Source organism: Pygocentrus nattereri, chromosome 5, assembly GCF_015220715.1.
Source record: "Pygocentrus nattereri isolate fPygNat1 chromosome 5, fPygNat1.pri, whole genome shotgun sequence".
Taxonomy (NCBI): domain Eukaryota; kingdom Metazoa; phylum Chordata; class Actinopteri; order Characiformes; family Serrasalmidae; genus Pygocentrus; species Pygocentrus nattereri.
In genome coordinates this window covers 35,233,619-35,251,681 of record NC_051215.1, presented here as the reverse complement: position 1 = coordinate 35,251,681, position 18,063 = coordinate 35,233,619, and the positions used below count along the sequence as shown (strand labels likewise).

The following is an 18,063-nucleotide window of genomic DNA, read 5'->3' as shown; positions in this document are numbered from 1 at the left end:
TGCTACACATATCCTCAAGTTATATTTTGTGTATCTTTCTGAATTTGTAGGTATTATAGAGATAAATTTGAAACTTTGTCAATGTGCATTGGTTACCCTGCACCTCTGTAGTTAGGAGAACATGTCTGTGAATAATTGTTCATTGTGTTTCAGGGCAAGCAGAAGGATGGATCTCCTTTTGGAGAGTATGGTGGCTGGTACAAGGCTTGCAAAGTGGACAGGTCAGAATTATTTTCTTTGTAATACTTAAGAGTTATGGCTTCTATTCTTAATAATAAAGACACATGGTACATTGGCTTGAATATATGTCACGTTAGCCAGTCCTATGTGTGGCAAAAGATTCTGTGAGCATCTCAAATGTCCCAAATAAAGTCAGGCTTTCATGCCATCTGACAGATTTATTATATGTAAATAATAAATAAAAAATAAATAAGTCAAAATCTTGAAATTTTTAGCAACAGGAAGTTTTTCTCTCCCTTGCAGCCCCACAGTGACAACCACACTGAAGAACCTGGGTGCTCTCTACAGGCGGCAAGGCAAATTTGAGGCTGCTGAAACTCTGGAGGAGGCTGCTATGCGCTCCCGAAAACAGGTTTGCAATACCTTTGAGTATTTGTGTGCTCTGGCAAGGGTGGCACGTTACTGTGAAGTGAAAGCCATTTCTTACTTTTACATTTCACAACACAGAAATTTTGACTGAGCTGGATATTTTACCATTTTATTTTATCATTGGATAGTCTTGACATACACTATATGGCAAAATGTATGTGAACACCTGAACATCACATCCATCACATCTGCCATTCTTTACTGGAACTAAGGGGCCCAAAACATGAAAAAGAGTCTGGGATCATTGTTCCCCCACCACCAGAATTTACAGTTGGCACCATGTATTCGAGCAGGTAGCGTTCTCCTGCCATCCACCAGACCCAGTTTGTCCTTTTGACTGCCAGATGGTGAATCACGCTATTCCAGTCAACACTTAGCAAATATCATCATCAGGAACTTCATGGATTGGGTTCTCATGGCAAATAGCTTAACACAAGCCTAAGAACACCATGTGCAATGCTGTGTCTGAAATCGAAGGTACATGTCTCGATGCCTAAACTCTTGCTGCTCCTAGATGTTGTTTCCACTTCACAAGAACAACACACACACAGTTGACCAGGGCAACTCTAGCAGGGAAGAATTTGATGAACCAATTAGTTGTAAAGGTGGTGTCCCATCACAGTTTCAAATAAAATAATTCACTGAGATGTTCAGTACGACCCATTCTACCATCAGTTTTTGCCTGTAGAGAAGATGTATGGCTGTGTCATTGATTTCATGCACCTGTTAGCAATGAGTGTGACTGAAATAGCCAAACATGCTAATTAGAAGGGTTGTCCATGTAGTTTTGCCCCCTGGTTCCTATGTTTTAGAAAATTTCATTAAAAATTTCACTACCACATTGGCTTGATTATTACATATTCTTGTGTTTAATCATGTTCTATTATTAGAGTATTAATTTTACTCAAATGCACACGCACACCTTTTGTAGGGTCTGGACACAGCCCATAAGCAGCGTGTGGCAGAAGTGCTGGGGGATCCAGAGGCTCGGGAGAAACAGCGCAGCAGAGAGAGCCTGACCTCTGACACAGTGAAGTACGAGAGCGGCCCTGATGGAGGAGAGGAAGTGAGTATGAGCGTTGAGTGGAACGGGGTAAGTACAGCACACACTGCCCACCCACACATACACTTGCACAAACAAGTCATTCAAGGGAGAAGGTGCACAATAAAGAATCAGGTTTAAATCGAAAGTAAGATATGAGGGATGAAGAAGGGAAAACCTACAAATGTGTACTTGAAAGAAATCACAGAGAGTACTTTGCTTTGGCTGGGAAACCCGTTCTTCATGGTTTGTCAATAAGTTGTCACATACATTAGTTGGCAACAATTTCTGTTCAATCACACATGCCAAATTAATAGTGGTTTACGTTCAAATAGGATTACAGTTCATTCTGTAGAAGCACATAAATAAGCTTAACTAAGTATCTAAATCTCTTGCAAATTTTCAAAATCAGTTTCAGCTAATGAATTCACTCATCTGCATAGAGAATATTTTCTCATGCTGTCTCGTGCTGCTGCCTTCTTCAGTGAGGAAAATTTCAGTGCTCACATTTTAGACATGCGATAGTGCTGTTGCATTATTTGTAGCCAGAACATACAATATTAGATTTGACCAAGTGAATTAGTAAATACCCTTATTGTGACTCATCAGTTCATTTTAGTGGTATTAGTTGTAGTGACAGGAACTTCTATATAATGCAGAAGTCTGCACCATAGGACAGATTTACTGGAGTAGTTGGAACAGTGGAAACTGGTCATATGTTAAATATATTCCACAGGACCACTGACAAACTGCTTACTCATTGACCTTTGACAGTATTGGACAAATTAAAAATGAGGCATATGTTACTGGAGTCTTGGATATAATATGATGTTAATGCTGATTGAGTGTCTGATTTGTTATAGTGCTCTATTATGATCTACCCAGTAACCCTGCTAGTCTTGACTTGACCTGAATTTAACCATAGTGATTTCTTCTCTTAATGATCCTTCTGTCATCACATATTTGCATCTCATATTCATGCTTAAGGAAATATTTGCTCATAATTTACAGTACTGTGCAAAAGTCTTTGGAATGTGAGAAATTGATAGGTAAAGCTATTTATCTGGGTAAGCAGAAATATACAAATAATACACTTGTATGATTTTATGTGCCAGTGTGTCAGCTTAACCATTCAGTGTTTTTAGGGCCTTTCAACATGATCAACCAATAACTGGTACTGATACTGAAGGATGGGGCTGGAAGCAATTCTGGAAACAAATAATAAATACACCCCTCCCTCCCTTCAGTGCCCCTTTAGAAGTTCTGCTCCGCGGATTCGTGGACGCACATTGCCAAGGCAAACACTTTTTTAACTGTTTGTCACCATAAAACACTTCTCAAATGTTGTACAGACATATACAATAATATAACGTTAGAGCGAACAGTGATGTGGCAAGTAATGTAACTAACATCAGCTAGGTGTGGGTTAGCAAACTGTGGTTAAAGTTGCTGCAGCGAAGTTGACCAGTTGTGATAAGCTATCGCAAACATTAGCAAACAGTTCTTACCTATTGGTTCTATGAAACAGCAAAAATAGTCAATGTTACCCACCTGAGAAACAGAAACAGAGCAGCTTCCATATTCCATTCCATGTCTTTCAGCTCTCTATAAAGCTGAAGTCAGCTTCTTTTTTACCTAATATAGTGCAGCACTTACATTCTGGCACCCCAGGCTAGTGTAACCACTAAAATAACCAGAGCCTGTGCAACCGGTGCAGGACAAAACAGTCCTCCTGCTTCATGGATGGGTTTTTAAATATGTGATAAAAAAAAACGGGTGCCATCACTTTTGTAGTTCTATGTCTTTATTTAGTTATTTTTTCTGTCACTGTCAAAGCTGTAGGTCACTTAGCTAGTACTATATAAAATAAACAGATTAGTGCTAACAGAAACAAATCCTAAAAGCTTTGACAACAAACCATGTTAATTACAGCTCTGCACATTCACACAGCAAGTTTACCGCAGAGTAGGAGCCAAATAGTAATGATGTACAGTACTTCAGGAAAAATGTTTTTCATTAGTAAAACATGCTGTAGATGGCTTCCTATTTGCCAGCTTCTAATGTGAAATTTCCCATTTCACCTTAAATAGTGCAGCAGTTACATTTTGGTGCCTCGGGCAAAATATGGCTCATATGGCTCACATGTTTTTCATCACTGACCAGCTCTCAGGATCAGCTAAAAATTAGATAAATTTACATTTACAGCATTTGGCTGACGCTCTTATCCAGAGCGACTTACAACTTGATCATTTTACACAGGTAGGCGAAGGTGGTGTTAGGAGTCTTGCCCAAGGACTCTTATTGGTATAGTGTAGGGTGTTTGCCCAGGTGGGGATTGAACCCCAGCCTACAGCGTAGAAGGCAGAAGTGTTAACCACTACACTAACCAACCATAAATATCAGCTGTTCACTGATACACAGAGGTTGAAGGATCAATTGGCTAACCTTAACAATTTCCAAATCTCTCCTCAAGGATGTCCAGTATTTTAGTTCATGCCCAATACCTATTTTATCTAAATAATCCTTCATTAAAATAAATTCAGCTGATGGAATTTAACAAATCCAACAAATCCATCAATCACTGGAGTTCACTAAAAGGCTGAAACCAAAACTGAGTTCTTTTAACTGTATTCTTCTAACCAAAACATTAATAACTGCATTAATGTTTAGTTGTGTTTATTCTAATGTTTGACTTTACACCCTATATTCCTCTGTTTGCTGAGTTTAGGTTGAAGAGTTAATTGAGAGCTGACCCTTTTTTTTCGCAATTAACAGTTGACACTCAAGCACTGTAACTGCCAAGATAAATTGTTTTAAGCAGTTTTTCTGTCTTCCAAGGACTTGCACAGTACTATATGTTAAATATGTGCTTATTTAATATAAATGTAGACTTAATATGTTTCAGAAAATAACAAGTGCTTTGTTTATGTGTGTGATCACAAGCTGTGATCTAACATCGCTCAAGAAGAAAGTTGCTAAGTAAGACGAATTGTGTGGGCAATGTCAGTATGCAACAGTCAACTTCACATGACATTGCACTTGGTCTGAAACAGTAAAATGTCACACTGTCAACTAACTCTTTTCTTGAAATAATCTGATCATGTTTTCCTGTAGAGCTGAATTTTAGTTACAGTTTTGACCCTCACACCTCTGCTGTAGTCTCTCTGCAATTCTGGGTCAAACTCTCCTGCTCCCGTAGCAACAGTAGCCCTAGCAGCAAGACAACCAATCAGCATTGCCCTCCGCAAGAGCCTGCTCTCAGCACAGACTGGGGGGAGACTTTAGTCACATCCATCAGGCTGGTTAGACTGTGTCCTCACACACCCTCATTCTCTTGCTTGCTCTCTGTCTCTCTCTCTCTCCATCTCTCTCGTTCTTATAAGCAGCCCTATCTGTTTCCTTCCTTGTTTATCGCTCACATTAATAAGCACAGGCTCAGTGCTGTATTATGTACTACAAGATTTAAGAGAGTAATTGAGTACATTATATGTTTCAGACACTCCGACATGTACAAGCATGTATGTTTGCCACATACATGCACACTGGGCTTACACACACTCTCAACAGTTTATATTCAACAGGGACTCACACACATTCATGTACATGTCACACATAACGTGTTGGTGTGGGCTGTGTGCTCTGTACTCCTCTGGTGTGTGGTTTTCATCTGTGCTGTTTGTGCATGCTCTGATCGTGTGTGTGTGTGCATGTGTTTGGGTATTTTGCCTGAAACTAAAAATGTGTCTGAAAATACTCTTTCTATTTTTACCCTTCATCTATTATCTTACCACTTCCCATAGTAGTCAGTCTCTGTTTTGTTTGTGCTGCTCTGCTTTTCTGTATCTCTATGATAGGTTAATAGGTGTTTTTCTGACTGAACTTGGTGGCTCCATGTGTTCTGCTGTCTGATCAGGCTAGAAACTGAGATGTAGCTACAAAGAATAGCCTGTGATTTTTATCACCTAGTGCGGCTCTTCAAAGGATTTGTTAAGCCCTCTGTTGCACAGTGTTGCCTCAGGGTAACAAATCCGTTTTCTCTACTTTACGATGACATGATATGTACTTAACCATAATGAAAGATGATGAAGGGAAGAATTTGAATAAACCAAAAAAAAAAAAAATGACACAGTCTCCTGATGCTCATTTTTAAATCTCATTTTGGTATGGTGCAGCTTGTGAATGATACACATTTAGTCTCCAAACAATTCCCCCAGAAAAGCAATTTCTCATCCATCTCCTGGAGTAAAAGATGACTTTTATACTTTCAGAAGTTCCTTAAATATGTATATTGCCTAGAGGCAACTTTATGTAACAGCGGAATGGATATAGTCAGTAGCAAAGGAAGTGTTACTTATGTGGTTACCTAAGTGCTTGAGAGACCACTGCAGTTTTTGTGTAGTTCTTATAGTTTTTTAGAATTTAAAATTTTCATTGCTAATTATTTTTCCTACTAATCTTGCTTGTTTAGTGTTAATGAATATGCAGTAGTTGTGGCTAGATGTACATAAGTCAGTTCTGTCATGTAGTAGTTGGCATACTAGTATTGTTTAGAAAATGACTTTCAAGACTTTTATGTTTTAGCATATTTTGTGTTATGTGTAGTTTTTATTTTTGCAAATAGGTAAGTATAATTGCTACAGAACATTATGGATCATTTAAAAGTTTTTTCAATTGAAAAGTCATTAATTCAGTTATCAAAACATAAAGAACACCTTCAGTAGTCATGTTTATTGTGTGATGCCTAAAAATTAGGCTTGATGTTGTGTATTCCTCTGTTTGCTCATACAGCTTTTGTACAAGAGGAATGTTAGCTGGCTGGTCCCTCCTTATTTATTTCGCTGATTGCATTCTTTTAAGTTGGATCACATAATGCAAGTGCACTTGCTTGTTGTCTTTGTTCTCAGTTTAGTTGCAGTTTGATGTTTCTTTTTAAGGCTGACCCTTGTGAGTAGATAGAGCTCTGTATGGCAGTGATGCTGCACATCTTGTCCACAGTTTGCTTCCACAGCTGGGTAAACTGTTGGGCCTAGTATTAATTTTGTTCTGACTTTGGAACACTCTTCTTCTTCCCTTGTGTGTTGTGTATTTTTGTCCACTCGTTGTCCATCTCTCTCTCCCTACTAATGTGACATCTTTTTTGTTTCTTCTGCTCTGCAACCTCTTTCTCTTTCTATTTTTCTCACACTCTCGTGTCTTTCTCTACTCTCTCTCTCTTCCTCTTTTATTCTCTTTCTCTCCCACCCTCTATCTTGTGTGGCTGGCAGGTGTAACTCCAGATGCCTTGTTGTGGTTGTAGAACTTATCTTCTGCATGATGGATGCTCGCCTCGCCTCCCTCTCCAGCTTTGCCGTTTTCCGTCTGCTCTCTCCGACTGGTTCCTTTCTTCCTCCTCCTGCTCCTCCTTTGGGCACAAGCAGGCCAAAGCAGGCTCAAATGGGCTAACGCAAGGCTTATGCGGGCCAGTCCTGGCTTTTGCTGTTTGCCGGAGTTGACCCAAGTGTCTCACAGCACTGTATAACTGTATAATTATTGTATTTATATCTTTAAACCTGTCACTGTAGGATTTTTCTTATCTGTCTATCTGTGTGTCTGTCTGTTATTCTGACGTTCAACCTGTCACATTCACTTCTCTGTCACTAACTGACTTGTACAGCTCTGTGTCGAAGGCACCTTCAGTGTAATGCTCTGGTCTCACAGGTCTCCCTCATACTCCCTCATAACTTTATGTATCTTCTACTTCTTTTCCCTCTCCCGTATTTTGACTGTGTTTACCTGCCAGCATAATAGGTTTTCAGCTCTAAGGGCTTGTGGCAGTGGCAGGAATTAAGGCCTAGAGCCCAATTATTATAGTACTTGGCTGATAATATAGGCAGATATTGATGACCCATGGTTGTATGGGTATCTGGGGGGAAACGTACCAATAATGTGCCTATGGTTTAGTGTTTATTTTTTATTTATTTATTTATTTTTGCATGCATCTCTGGAATTTGAACTTGTGATCTTCAGGCAATAAGGTGAAACCTTGTACAGCTGTGCTACTAGATAATCCAATATAAAGAATTTCCTCTTAAGCTTTTTGACAGCATTACAGGCTGCACTGGTAGATATGTACACAATACACCTTCATTGTTACAATAAAAAATACATGTAAAATACATTTGGTAGCATACATTATGACACCCACAAAAACTGAAAATGAGAACTGATAAAAAAAAAGAAGAAGAAGTAGGTAACAAAAAGCAAAGCTGCAAAGATTTCCAGGTTGCCCCATCCCCAGTGCTATTTATATTAATGTAGGTGAATTTCTGCTCTAAGAGTTAAAGACACTTGACCATGACATAATCATATTTCACTATTCACAGTTGACAAATGAGTAAAGCATAACTAACAAAGTTTAACTAAAACTGTTGAATTACATAAATCAAATCTAAAAATGTAAACTGTATCGGCCAATATTACAGGTTATCTGAATATTTAATTGGTATCATATTGGTCAAAAATGTCATTTTTCTCCCACTGGAGTATTTGAGTGAGATCTGTGACACAGTGTGCAGATGTTTGTGTTTACTCAGTGTGTCAGCTATGCGGTAAAGCTCAGTTTCTATCAGGAGCCATTTGAGTCATGTCTCTGCACGCTCCTGTCTCTTATGTGACTCCCTGTAATGTTTTGAAACAACTTTCTGTACAGTAGCATGATTGTACCTTGGAGCTGCTGTCTAAACTTGGTGTGTAATAATGTTATTATGCTCCACTACTCTTTTCTTCATTTTATGTCATACTGGTTATTAATGCAAGGCCACTGTGTAGATCACATAGCAAAAGCAGGGAAAGAATTGTAATGGGCAATGAGTAGAAAGAGAGTGAGATAGAATGAATAAGGGCATGATTGTGGAGTCTAAGGCTCCTCTTTTCTTTCTTTTACTAATCTGCTATCTGGTGTTGCTGCATCTTGTGTCTTTCTTAACATCTAATAAAACTTACTCTGTGCTTACCACAGCCTCTGCCTATTTCCTCATTCCCTCTCTTATGTCCTTGTCTGTATGTGAGTGCATGTGTGTGTGCTTGAGCTTCATTTCACCGCTTTTTGCTATAAGAGAGGCTTTACATGTAGATTGTGCATATATGTTTGTAATTTCTGGTCACTTTGGAGGTGGTGGTCAAGATTATCATTTCGTGTCAGTCTTCCATCTCCCTCGACCTTGTCTTTCTTTCCCTGCACGTCTTTGGCCTTTTCTTCTGCACCTCCACGCCTTGTTGAACTATCAGGATGAGGAGCTGGGCTCAGGGCTTACAGCAAAGGAGACTGCAGCAGAGCCAAGAGGGGTAATCCAAACAGAAACAGTGGTACTGAATGCCAAAAAACTGAATATTCTCAAAAAAAATTGCCAGATGTCTTAAATATGGCAACAAAAAGCAAGATGAAATACTGATGAAACTGATGTATAACAAGTATATATATATTTTTTGGGTTCACAGTGATCAAGTTATTGCTCCAGTGCAGTATAAAATAAAGCCATGTTATTGTGAAATGGAACATCTACTGTCTAGTTCAAGTTCCAGTTGCAACCTGAGATCTGAAAAGCAAATAAGGCTGCATATCTGCTCTATGCATGTAAACAGATCTAATTCATGCTTCCTGACTGGTGTGATCTGAGTGAAACATGCAACCACTATTCTGAATATAACCAAATAATCTAATTTTATTCAAATTAATAACAGTAGCATTACATCATTAGCACTGCATTAAGCTATTGATTGAAGAAGGATTTAAGCAGCACAGCGCAACTGTTTGAGAGGATGTGGCTGAACATGGTTTTGTGAGCTTAAGAATGCACTTACACGCATTTGTGAAAAAGGTGAACCTGTATTTGTGTGTAACACTGAAGTGTCTGTGTGTGCAGGATGGCTCAGGCTCATTGAAGCGCAGTGGGTCCTTCAGTAAACTCCGGGCCTCAATCCGCCGCAGTAGCGAGAAACTCGTCCGTAAACTCAAAGGAGGCAGCTCACGAGAAAATGAACCCAAGAACCCTGGGTAACTATCAGCACTTCCCATTTCCCTCACAGACTATTCCCCTCCCAACATCCCAACCTATCCAGCTGTTGACCAGGCCTTCAGTAGGACACCTAAGCACTCACACACTGAAATACTGACAGGGCTGGGGCATTGAGGTGAAAAGACCCTCTCAAGCTTAAACCTCAAATAGGAGATTGTAGAAGAGAGTGAGACTTATTGGGGTTTAAGTGGTGAATGTGGTGCAGTTTCATACTTGACTTTAAGGCAGAAGGGAATGTAAATATGTGCTGGGAAATATCAAAGGGACATGGATAGAGAAGTAAACTGCAGTAGGGCAGTGCTGCAAGATTGTAATAGAGCAAAATACAGTGGAAGTGAATTCTCAGCATAGAGAATTGGGTACGTGGAGGAGATCAAATAAAGTTTTGAAAATAGAGAGGTGGCAGTTTTATGGGGTCTGGGAGAAAATAATGAAGAAAGTAATCTCAGAGAGACTTTGGAATGAACATGAATATGAATATGAATAAAGTGGGGGAGGAATGAAGAATAAGTGCCCCTCAGGGGCCTTAATTATCCATGTGACTCTCCATTGGAACTGTTTTTTTTTTTTCCCCCTTCAACATCCGTACTGCACCTATCCCTTTCGAAGTGGAGATGTACGCTCAGTGACACAGACTTTGTATTGTAGATTAGGTGAGAGTTGTTTGTTTATATGGAGCAACGAACAAATGGCAACCCTTTACGGAACTGGAACATTACAAAACTGTCAGACAGGGAAGCAAACAAAACTTTACATTTCGTAAACGCTTATATATGCAATCTGTCTTTCTGTTTGTGTCTGTTTTTTTCTCTCTCTCTCTCTGGCCCCCTACTTGTCTCTACTTAACCCTCATAAGGGATGAAGGGGTTGACTTGCTTGATTAACTTGACTCTACTTTTGCACAAATACGGGCCTGCATAGCCCTGATGTATACAGAAAATGGTGTGTTTCTAATGCATTGATGATGCATTCCATTGTAGACCAGGCACCTGGCAGCCAGTCTCATGTGTCTGTTATGTCAGTCACCCATTGAGATTGTTACATGATTTACCCAATGTCACTAACTTGATTCTGCTGTCAGCCTTTCATCCTGTAACATACTGATGTTTTTTATTTATTAAACTCAAAAAGGAAACAGCAGTTGCATTTTTTGCTAGGTCACCATGCAGCCTTCATGTAATGACATGTAGGTATCAATGTTTGTAAAATGTCTATAGTGTCCTGTATGGTGACTTAGGAAAAACTGTTTCCTTTTTAAGTTTTTTTTTTTTTTTTTTCCTGCACGGCCTGTTTCAGCACGTGTTGTTAAACTCTCTTTTTATGTTCTGTTCTAATTTATATTCTGCCTCTTTATTTTCAAATAAATGTGTTTTAAAGTTATTTTTTATTTTAACTTCAAATCTTTTATGATTTGCCTCAGTGCTGTGTGACTTTTATTACGTGTCTTGAATTTGTGTGCATGGGCTTCTTTTGTGTGAATATATTTTATTTTCATTTCTCTCTGCTGTTATAAAGTTTAATTGAATAAACTTTTCCATATAAAGTTGCTGTCTACAGCATGCCTGCTTACTCCATTTTCTCACTCTCTTACTCTCAGTTCCATGTTTTCTGCTTGAATTGATTCTTTACCCCCCCCCCCCTTCTTGTTCTCCTCTGTCAGATCTTGTTACATCCCTTTATTCCTCTTATATATTTGCTCTCTCTGTCGTGCTGTCGTTTTGTTTCACCTTTTGTCTCTTTTGAATTCTACCGCCCCCCCCCCCCCCCCCCACACGTCTGTCATTTCAGCTTCTATTCAGACACTGTCGTGTGTTTTTGATTTTGTCTGTATCTCATTATGAAAGACACTGTAACAGTGGATCCTCTATTACACTAGATAGGGAAAAGGCCAGAGGGTCTACTGAAGGACTCCACTGTTTTATTAAGAGGGGGCTGTCAAGCAGTGTATTCTTTGAAGTTTGAGATCCCAGAGAAGTTGGGCTGAGTGTCCATTGTCAAACATCCTCTAACAAAAAATGAAAGTAACACTCATTAGCATCACTTCTACATACAGTCATATGCAAGATTTTGGGTGCTTGTGGTGAAATAATGTTTTTTGATTTTCAAAGTGAATATAAGTTCATCTTCCACAGAGAATACACTTCTGCACATTTTATTGCACAATTACTTTTATTTGCTCAATTTTACATGTTATAAAACCAAATGTGGCTTGTGTTAGGCACGTTTTGGCACATTTAACATCTGTTTTATTTTTTCCAGTATGTTAAACTAACTAAATAGAAAATTAGAACTAAATTGCAGAAAAATGTCATATTCAAGTGTGTTCCCTGTAGAGGATGTGTACTTAGATTTACTCAGAGAAGAAAACCTAATTTGACTAGGGGTGGTCAAACTGTTGCATACGACTATCACTGCATGTTTTTCATTGTCTAGTGTGGGTCGAGAGTTAGCTTCATGTTATATGGCACTAACTTGTGTGTGACTTTCATTAACTTGGTTAACAAACACAAAACCCCACACCACAGCCATCACCCTCCACACACCCTCCTCACCCTTGCCCTTTGACCTGACTGACATGTGCTTGCATGTGGCTCTCTCGGACGCAGCATGAAGAGGGCCAGTTCACTGGGGGTTCTCAACGATCCGGACAAACCTGTGGGAGAACTCTTTAAAGTAAGGAAGTGTATATCTCTCTGTCTCCATCTCTCTCTCTCTTGCCCTCTCTTTCTCCTCGTGGAGATGTTCAAACCTTCTCTCTCACTCTACCTCAGGGAACAGATTTTCCTCAGCTGCTGAGGAAGTTCCTTTTCTTGGCCATCTGTCTGCCACTTCTAGATTTATCTTCGTTCTGCTCTCCTCACACTTTCAGGCTAGAACCCCACACCCGGACAAAGTGCTCAGTGTCTTTGACCACTTATTGATTAATCATGTTTGTGTGAATGGAACCACAGTCACAGACTAACTGGTCATGCTCCATTGTGTCCACTAATGTCCACTGTAACCCCAAACAACCTAAAGTTGTGTGATGCTGATGACTGAATTCCTCATCGTTTAACTGATTTGGAGTGCTATATCAATTACACTTTAAAGATATGAATGTCAAAAAGATGCTAATCCAGTAACGTTACCCAAAAGATTTTGGTCATCTTAAAATAAGATCCGTCTCTTCGCCAGGGTGAAATTAACTAATGTTTTTTAAAATGTCTTTTTCCAAATGATTATTAAATTGACCAGAAATAACATCCCAACAAATACAGGCTATTATAGGTTTTATTCATTTATACAGGGTTTTTACAGGATTTTAGTGTTAAAATAACCATTAATACACTTTAAATTTGGCATAATTCAGACATGTTACAAAGTCTGTATGATGAATGCCTGAAGAGAATGCTGTATTTCTGACAACACATGAACTAACACTGGAATACTATGTGAGTCCATGCATAGAATTTGAACTTTTCTCTTTAAAAAGAGGTTTTGATCTATGGCTGTAGCTTGTCCAGTTGGACTAGTGTGTGGGTGTGTTGTCCCAGCAGGGACACCTCAGTCTCTCACATACATTAAATTTGTGATCACCCTGGGTTATAAAAAATCTTCTCTCCATTGTAGCCTAACTAAAAATATGGCTCCTTGAAAAAGCATTGGTGACTGTTTTAGAGTAGTTTTTGTGCCTTGATTAACTGTTGCCCTAAAAACATGCTAAAAGAAGAAGACAAAATAGGTAAGGGAGATGGCCTTCAGGAATCTTTTACTCAGTTACCTTGCAGTAGATCGGGTTTCACCTGTTTGAACCTGTTGTCTCTATTCTCTCTCCACCTCTTCGTCCTGAACAGGAGCGAAATAATCGTCTGAGGATGAGTCGGGACCTGAGTGCCAGTCACACTAATCTGGCGCATTGAAGGTCTACGTGGGACATCCTGAAAGAGAGGGTTACAGACAGGTCATGGAATTTGGGCAGCCTCTACAACCTTCTCTCCAAGCCTCAAAACCTTTCTTTAGACAGGACAGCTGTCCCTTTACTTTCCGAGTTCAGTGTACAAATGTAACACATACAAATATGTGCAACTAACAATCCTGCATTCTCCACTCACTCCCAACCTAATCAGAGCAAGCCAGAATTCAGCTGCAGGCAAAATGCCAGCTTCCAAATTGAGTACCTGAAGTAAAATTGATCTCTGTCAGCACACTATTCACGCTCAGGTTGGTGACTGACACATTTACTGCACTTTTGACCCAGTGATGTTGCTGGTTCTGCTTTTTTTGTTCATTTTTCCTTTATGTGTTTTTAAATGTCACCCATGTGAGCTATATATGTGTGTCTATGAAGGATTTGGTAACTTGTGACTGTGTGATTTGGATATGTGCATATAGGTATGGAAATTTCCTTTTTTGGTTTGTTTTGTTTTCTACCCAATTTGGTTATGTAAAATAATGCCACTGACAACCCGAACATTAACATTTGGTAGTCTTTTCTGTAACGTTAGAAGTCCAGCTTCATGAGAATTTTGTCCCAAAACAACTTTATCCCTAATTTATTTCCTTGATATATTGTGATATTATGAAGGTCTCTGTTTACATTTAGTAATGCACATTACTGCGTTAGGTTTTATTTTTGATTTTGATGTGTGGTAATTTTAGAAGTCATTGACTTAAGAAGCCTTAAATGGTTTTAGTACCAGTAAGAAGAATGTGGATCAAGGGTTTCTCAGGAGAGAAAGAGCAGATTTTGGAGTACCAAGGAAAACTGCACTTGATTGATCTCATAGAATTATGTTATGGTCAAAAGCCTTTATCTGTTACAGCAGTAAGTTGATTTTTTTTTTACCTCAGTTTTATCTGTTACTTTTTTTAATGTAGCATTATATTAAATTGACTTGGGTGAGTTGATGGACTGGCTCTGTTTAACTCATCTGACTATGTGACTAGCTTCTCAGAATATCTGTCAGATTTGTTTGTTTGCAGATTGACAGACGAGACGTTAATTGTCTCTATTCCTCAACTCAGCTTCATTGATCCACATGGGGTTAGAAATACTGTTACACTATATAAAAATGCACTGTAATGAAAATTATATCCTAAAAGTTTAAACATACAGCAGGTTGCAAATGGCGTGCCTTGAGAGTGCCTTGATCAGGTCACTACTGAAGGATGTAGAGGTATGTACTGATCGGTATGTAAATGATTACAATTAAAAAATCTCTGTGATGCCATTTCTTTTTTCCTGGTTTTCTAAGAATAAATAAGTGGGCAAAGTCAGAAAAGCAAGTTTGATTCCAGATTTCTTTTATTCAGTAATGTTTGTGAGAAATGTTTATTTCATTTAATGCTTTTTTTTTTTAATGGCATGTACCTTCTCTGCATTGGGCTGCATTAAGACAAAGTGCAATATTGTAGCTGCTCTGTGTGTTGGTTCTGTTTGACCTTATATACACCACATCCTACTGACAAAAGCTGCTTTGCTTGGTGTCGTTGTGATTAAATTTGAGATTAAATTAATCTGCATTTGCGTACACATCTGATGTATCCTGCCACTATTTTGCGCAGTTGCTGTGTATGAGCATGTTAAACAAATGACTGAGTATCGGCTGCTCGTGATTTAATTGCATTCACAGCATTTGAGGGTTAAGCGAAGATGCAGTAAGAACATTTATATGTACCTGTTTTTTAATTTGGAGATAGCTTTCAACTGTTATTCTTAATTTACTTGCATTTTTCCAGACATAAAATTGTTACTTTAGGTTTAAATTGAGAAAAATTTAAATCCACGATGAAAAATGAATTCTCATACTTGGGGGCAGCTGGATGACCTGTGATATAAACCAAGAGTTTATTTTCAGTGCGTTGATGGAACGTTTTTTTTTTTCAGTTCTGTGTTTTATCAAGAGCACATGATACAGCATATCCTTTATGTGTGAATATGAATGCATATGACTACATACGTTTCCTGCCAATCAGACTGGCTTTTTCTAACCCCCCTCCCACCTCTCAGACCGCCTGCTGTGTTGATTCAGCTCTTGCTGCCTCGTCTGTCATATTGTATAGATGTTTGGACTTTGGGTGTTGGGCAGTAGTAAAAATGTACATACTTAAATAAAGACAACAAAATGGGCTTTTAGTTGCATCGGTTATTTTTGGGCTATACTGAACTCCAGGGACATACACGGTGCTGGAATCCTGCTGTTTTTGTAAGGATTCGTCTTTGCTTATTTCTCCTTGGTGCATATAGACTTCGATATGATTTTTCATCTTTAATTGTGCAGAACAAACTAAGTTAAGACACAAAATGTGTGCCTAATCTTCCCTTCTGCTACTCAGACAAGCTAGAGGAGCCTGACTAGTTTAGAGTGGGCGCTGACTCCTGCATTTTATGTTAGAGTATATACCATCATATCATAGGAAAAACTTAGTCAAGTCAGTAAGATGTAGTGCCTCAACCCTCAACACAATACCTTTATGTTGTTATCCCATCTTGAGAGTGGTTATTTGAGCTTCTTTGAAGGAACTATTTGTATTCAATAGACTGTCTAAAAAATGTTCTGAGATTGTGTTGTATATATGATGCATTGATATGAGTAGATCAGACACAGTAGTGTTGTGGTTATTAAACACCTCAGTGTCACTGCTGGACTGAGAATAGTTCACCAACCAAAAATATCCAGCCAACAGCATCCTGTGGGCAGCGTCCTGTGACCACTGATGAAGGACCAACACAAGCTGTGCAGCAACACATGAGCTACTCTCTCTGCCTTCATATCTACAGGAATGACTAGGAAAGTAGGAATGTTTGATCTACTTATACCAATGCAACACACTAATACAGCACCACCCCGTCCATGCCACAGCTGTGCTGAGAATGGTCCACCATCCAAATAGTACCAGCAGGGGTCTTATGGGTGTCTGACCATTGATGAACAGGGTTAAGGTGGGATTAGACATTTTACAAAGAATCAGATGGGCTACAGTCTGTAACTGTAAAACTACAGGTTGTACATGTATGAAAAGGGTAGACGGAAGGTCAGTGAACCTAATAAAGTACTCACTGAGTGTATTAAGGTACTTTATGCACACTGTACATCATGACTGTTTCATTTTCAGACAGAATAATGAGGAAAACATTTCCCCACAAACTGCTTAAATGTGTCAGTTCTATTATATTCTATTATCATTTTGTATAAATGCTGATGATTTATTCATAAATATTGTAATTGAAGCAACAGAAGGAGAAAGACTAACATCACAGTAATCATGAAGGAAAAGAGTAAGAACATTCACACTGTACTTCACTACTGTAGCATAGGAATGTGCTATATATGTGTAAGCAGCTACTTATTTCCATTATTTCTGTTTTCTAGAATTTTATGCATCATTTGTGCATCAAACAGCTGTTCAGTTAGCTAAACTTTAATAAATAGCCCACTGAAAAGTCCTTTTCTCTACTCTTGCTTCTTATACAGATGTGATTATTATGATTATGCTCCCGCTGGCTCGACTGTTCTACAGAGTCCCATCAGGATCTTTCAACGAGAGCTGCAGGAGCTGTACAGTGTTTATGTAAGGGAACATGTGAGCATAGTGCCTATTCAGAGAGCATTACTGTTCAGTTTTCACAGTTTGCTAACAGCGTTTAAGTTTGTGATGAACACTGAATGACTCTGCTTCCCCCTCGTGGCAGGCTTGTTTTGGTTCACAGTCAATCCTCAGATCAGCAGAGTGAGATGACTTGGCTGGCGTTTGTAAACCAATATGCGAGTTTTCGGGAAGCAGAAATATCCAGTTATTCGGTCACTTGGGCTTTTCTCACAGTTGATATCAGTCATCATTATACAACAGCGTATAGGCACGTCGGGATATCAGAACTGTAAAAATGTGTTAAAAATACAGGACAACACTACATTTTCAGTCATCCTCACACAAAACAGCACGGACCAGCAGGCATTCTACACTGGTCTCGCTTTGGTTTAGCTAGCCACGCCTAGCATGCCCTTTTTAACTTGAAACCATTTCGCTGTTGACTGGGTTTTATATTTTGGACGATAGACTCACTCACTGCATCCACCCTAACTACCTTCCTCTGTTTGCAGCTCTCCAGTTCTGTACACACGAACAAAAACAAAAGACGCCATCGCCGTCGACTCTAGGAATGATATTCTTCTCCAAATGCTGGTTTGTTATTGTGCCAACTGAGCCGCGTTAGAAATGGCTTCCTGAGAGCTGTTCTAGACCAGCACAGGTACCGTGATAAATTTTGAGGAGATGGACTTTCATTCCACTTTTCAGGTATCCTGCCATTGATTTTGGATTCTTGTGAACATCGTTGACAAATTTTCTGGTAGTTCCCTCTGTTATTTTTATTGTTAT

General features: G+C 39.0%; 1 protein-coding gene across 5 annotated transcripts in view; it reads left to right on the top strand.

Moving 5' to 3' along the window:
* The window catches only part of klc1a (kinesin light chain 1a), a 35,137-nt gene extending 19,323 nt beyond the window's left edge, over positions 1 to 15,814 (top strand). Inside the window, exons 12-17 of one of the 5 annotated variants that reach the window (XM_017725038.2) lie at positions 154 to 221; positions 484 to 592; positions 1,541 to 1,675; positions 9,553 to 9,683; positions 12,312 to 12,378; positions 13,539 to 15,814. In XM_017725038.2, the coding sequence (XP_017580527.2) occupies positions 154 to 221; positions 484 to 592; positions 1,541 to 1,675; positions 9,553 to 9,683; positions 12,312 to 12,378; positions 13,539 to 13,604 (576 nt within the window). In that variant the 3' untranslated portion in view covers positions 13,605 to 15,814. Of the gene's footprint in view, positions 1 to 153; positions 222 to 483; positions 593 to 1,540; positions 1,703 to 6,915; positions 8,648 to 9,552; positions 9,684 to 12,311; positions 12,379 to 13,538 lie in introns of those variants that run through there. The other 4 variants (XM_017725029.2, XM_017725044.2, XM_037538730.1 and 1 more) reach the window with 4 other exon arrangements.
* The last annotated feature ends 2,249 nt before the right edge of the window (positions 15,815 to 18,063 follow it).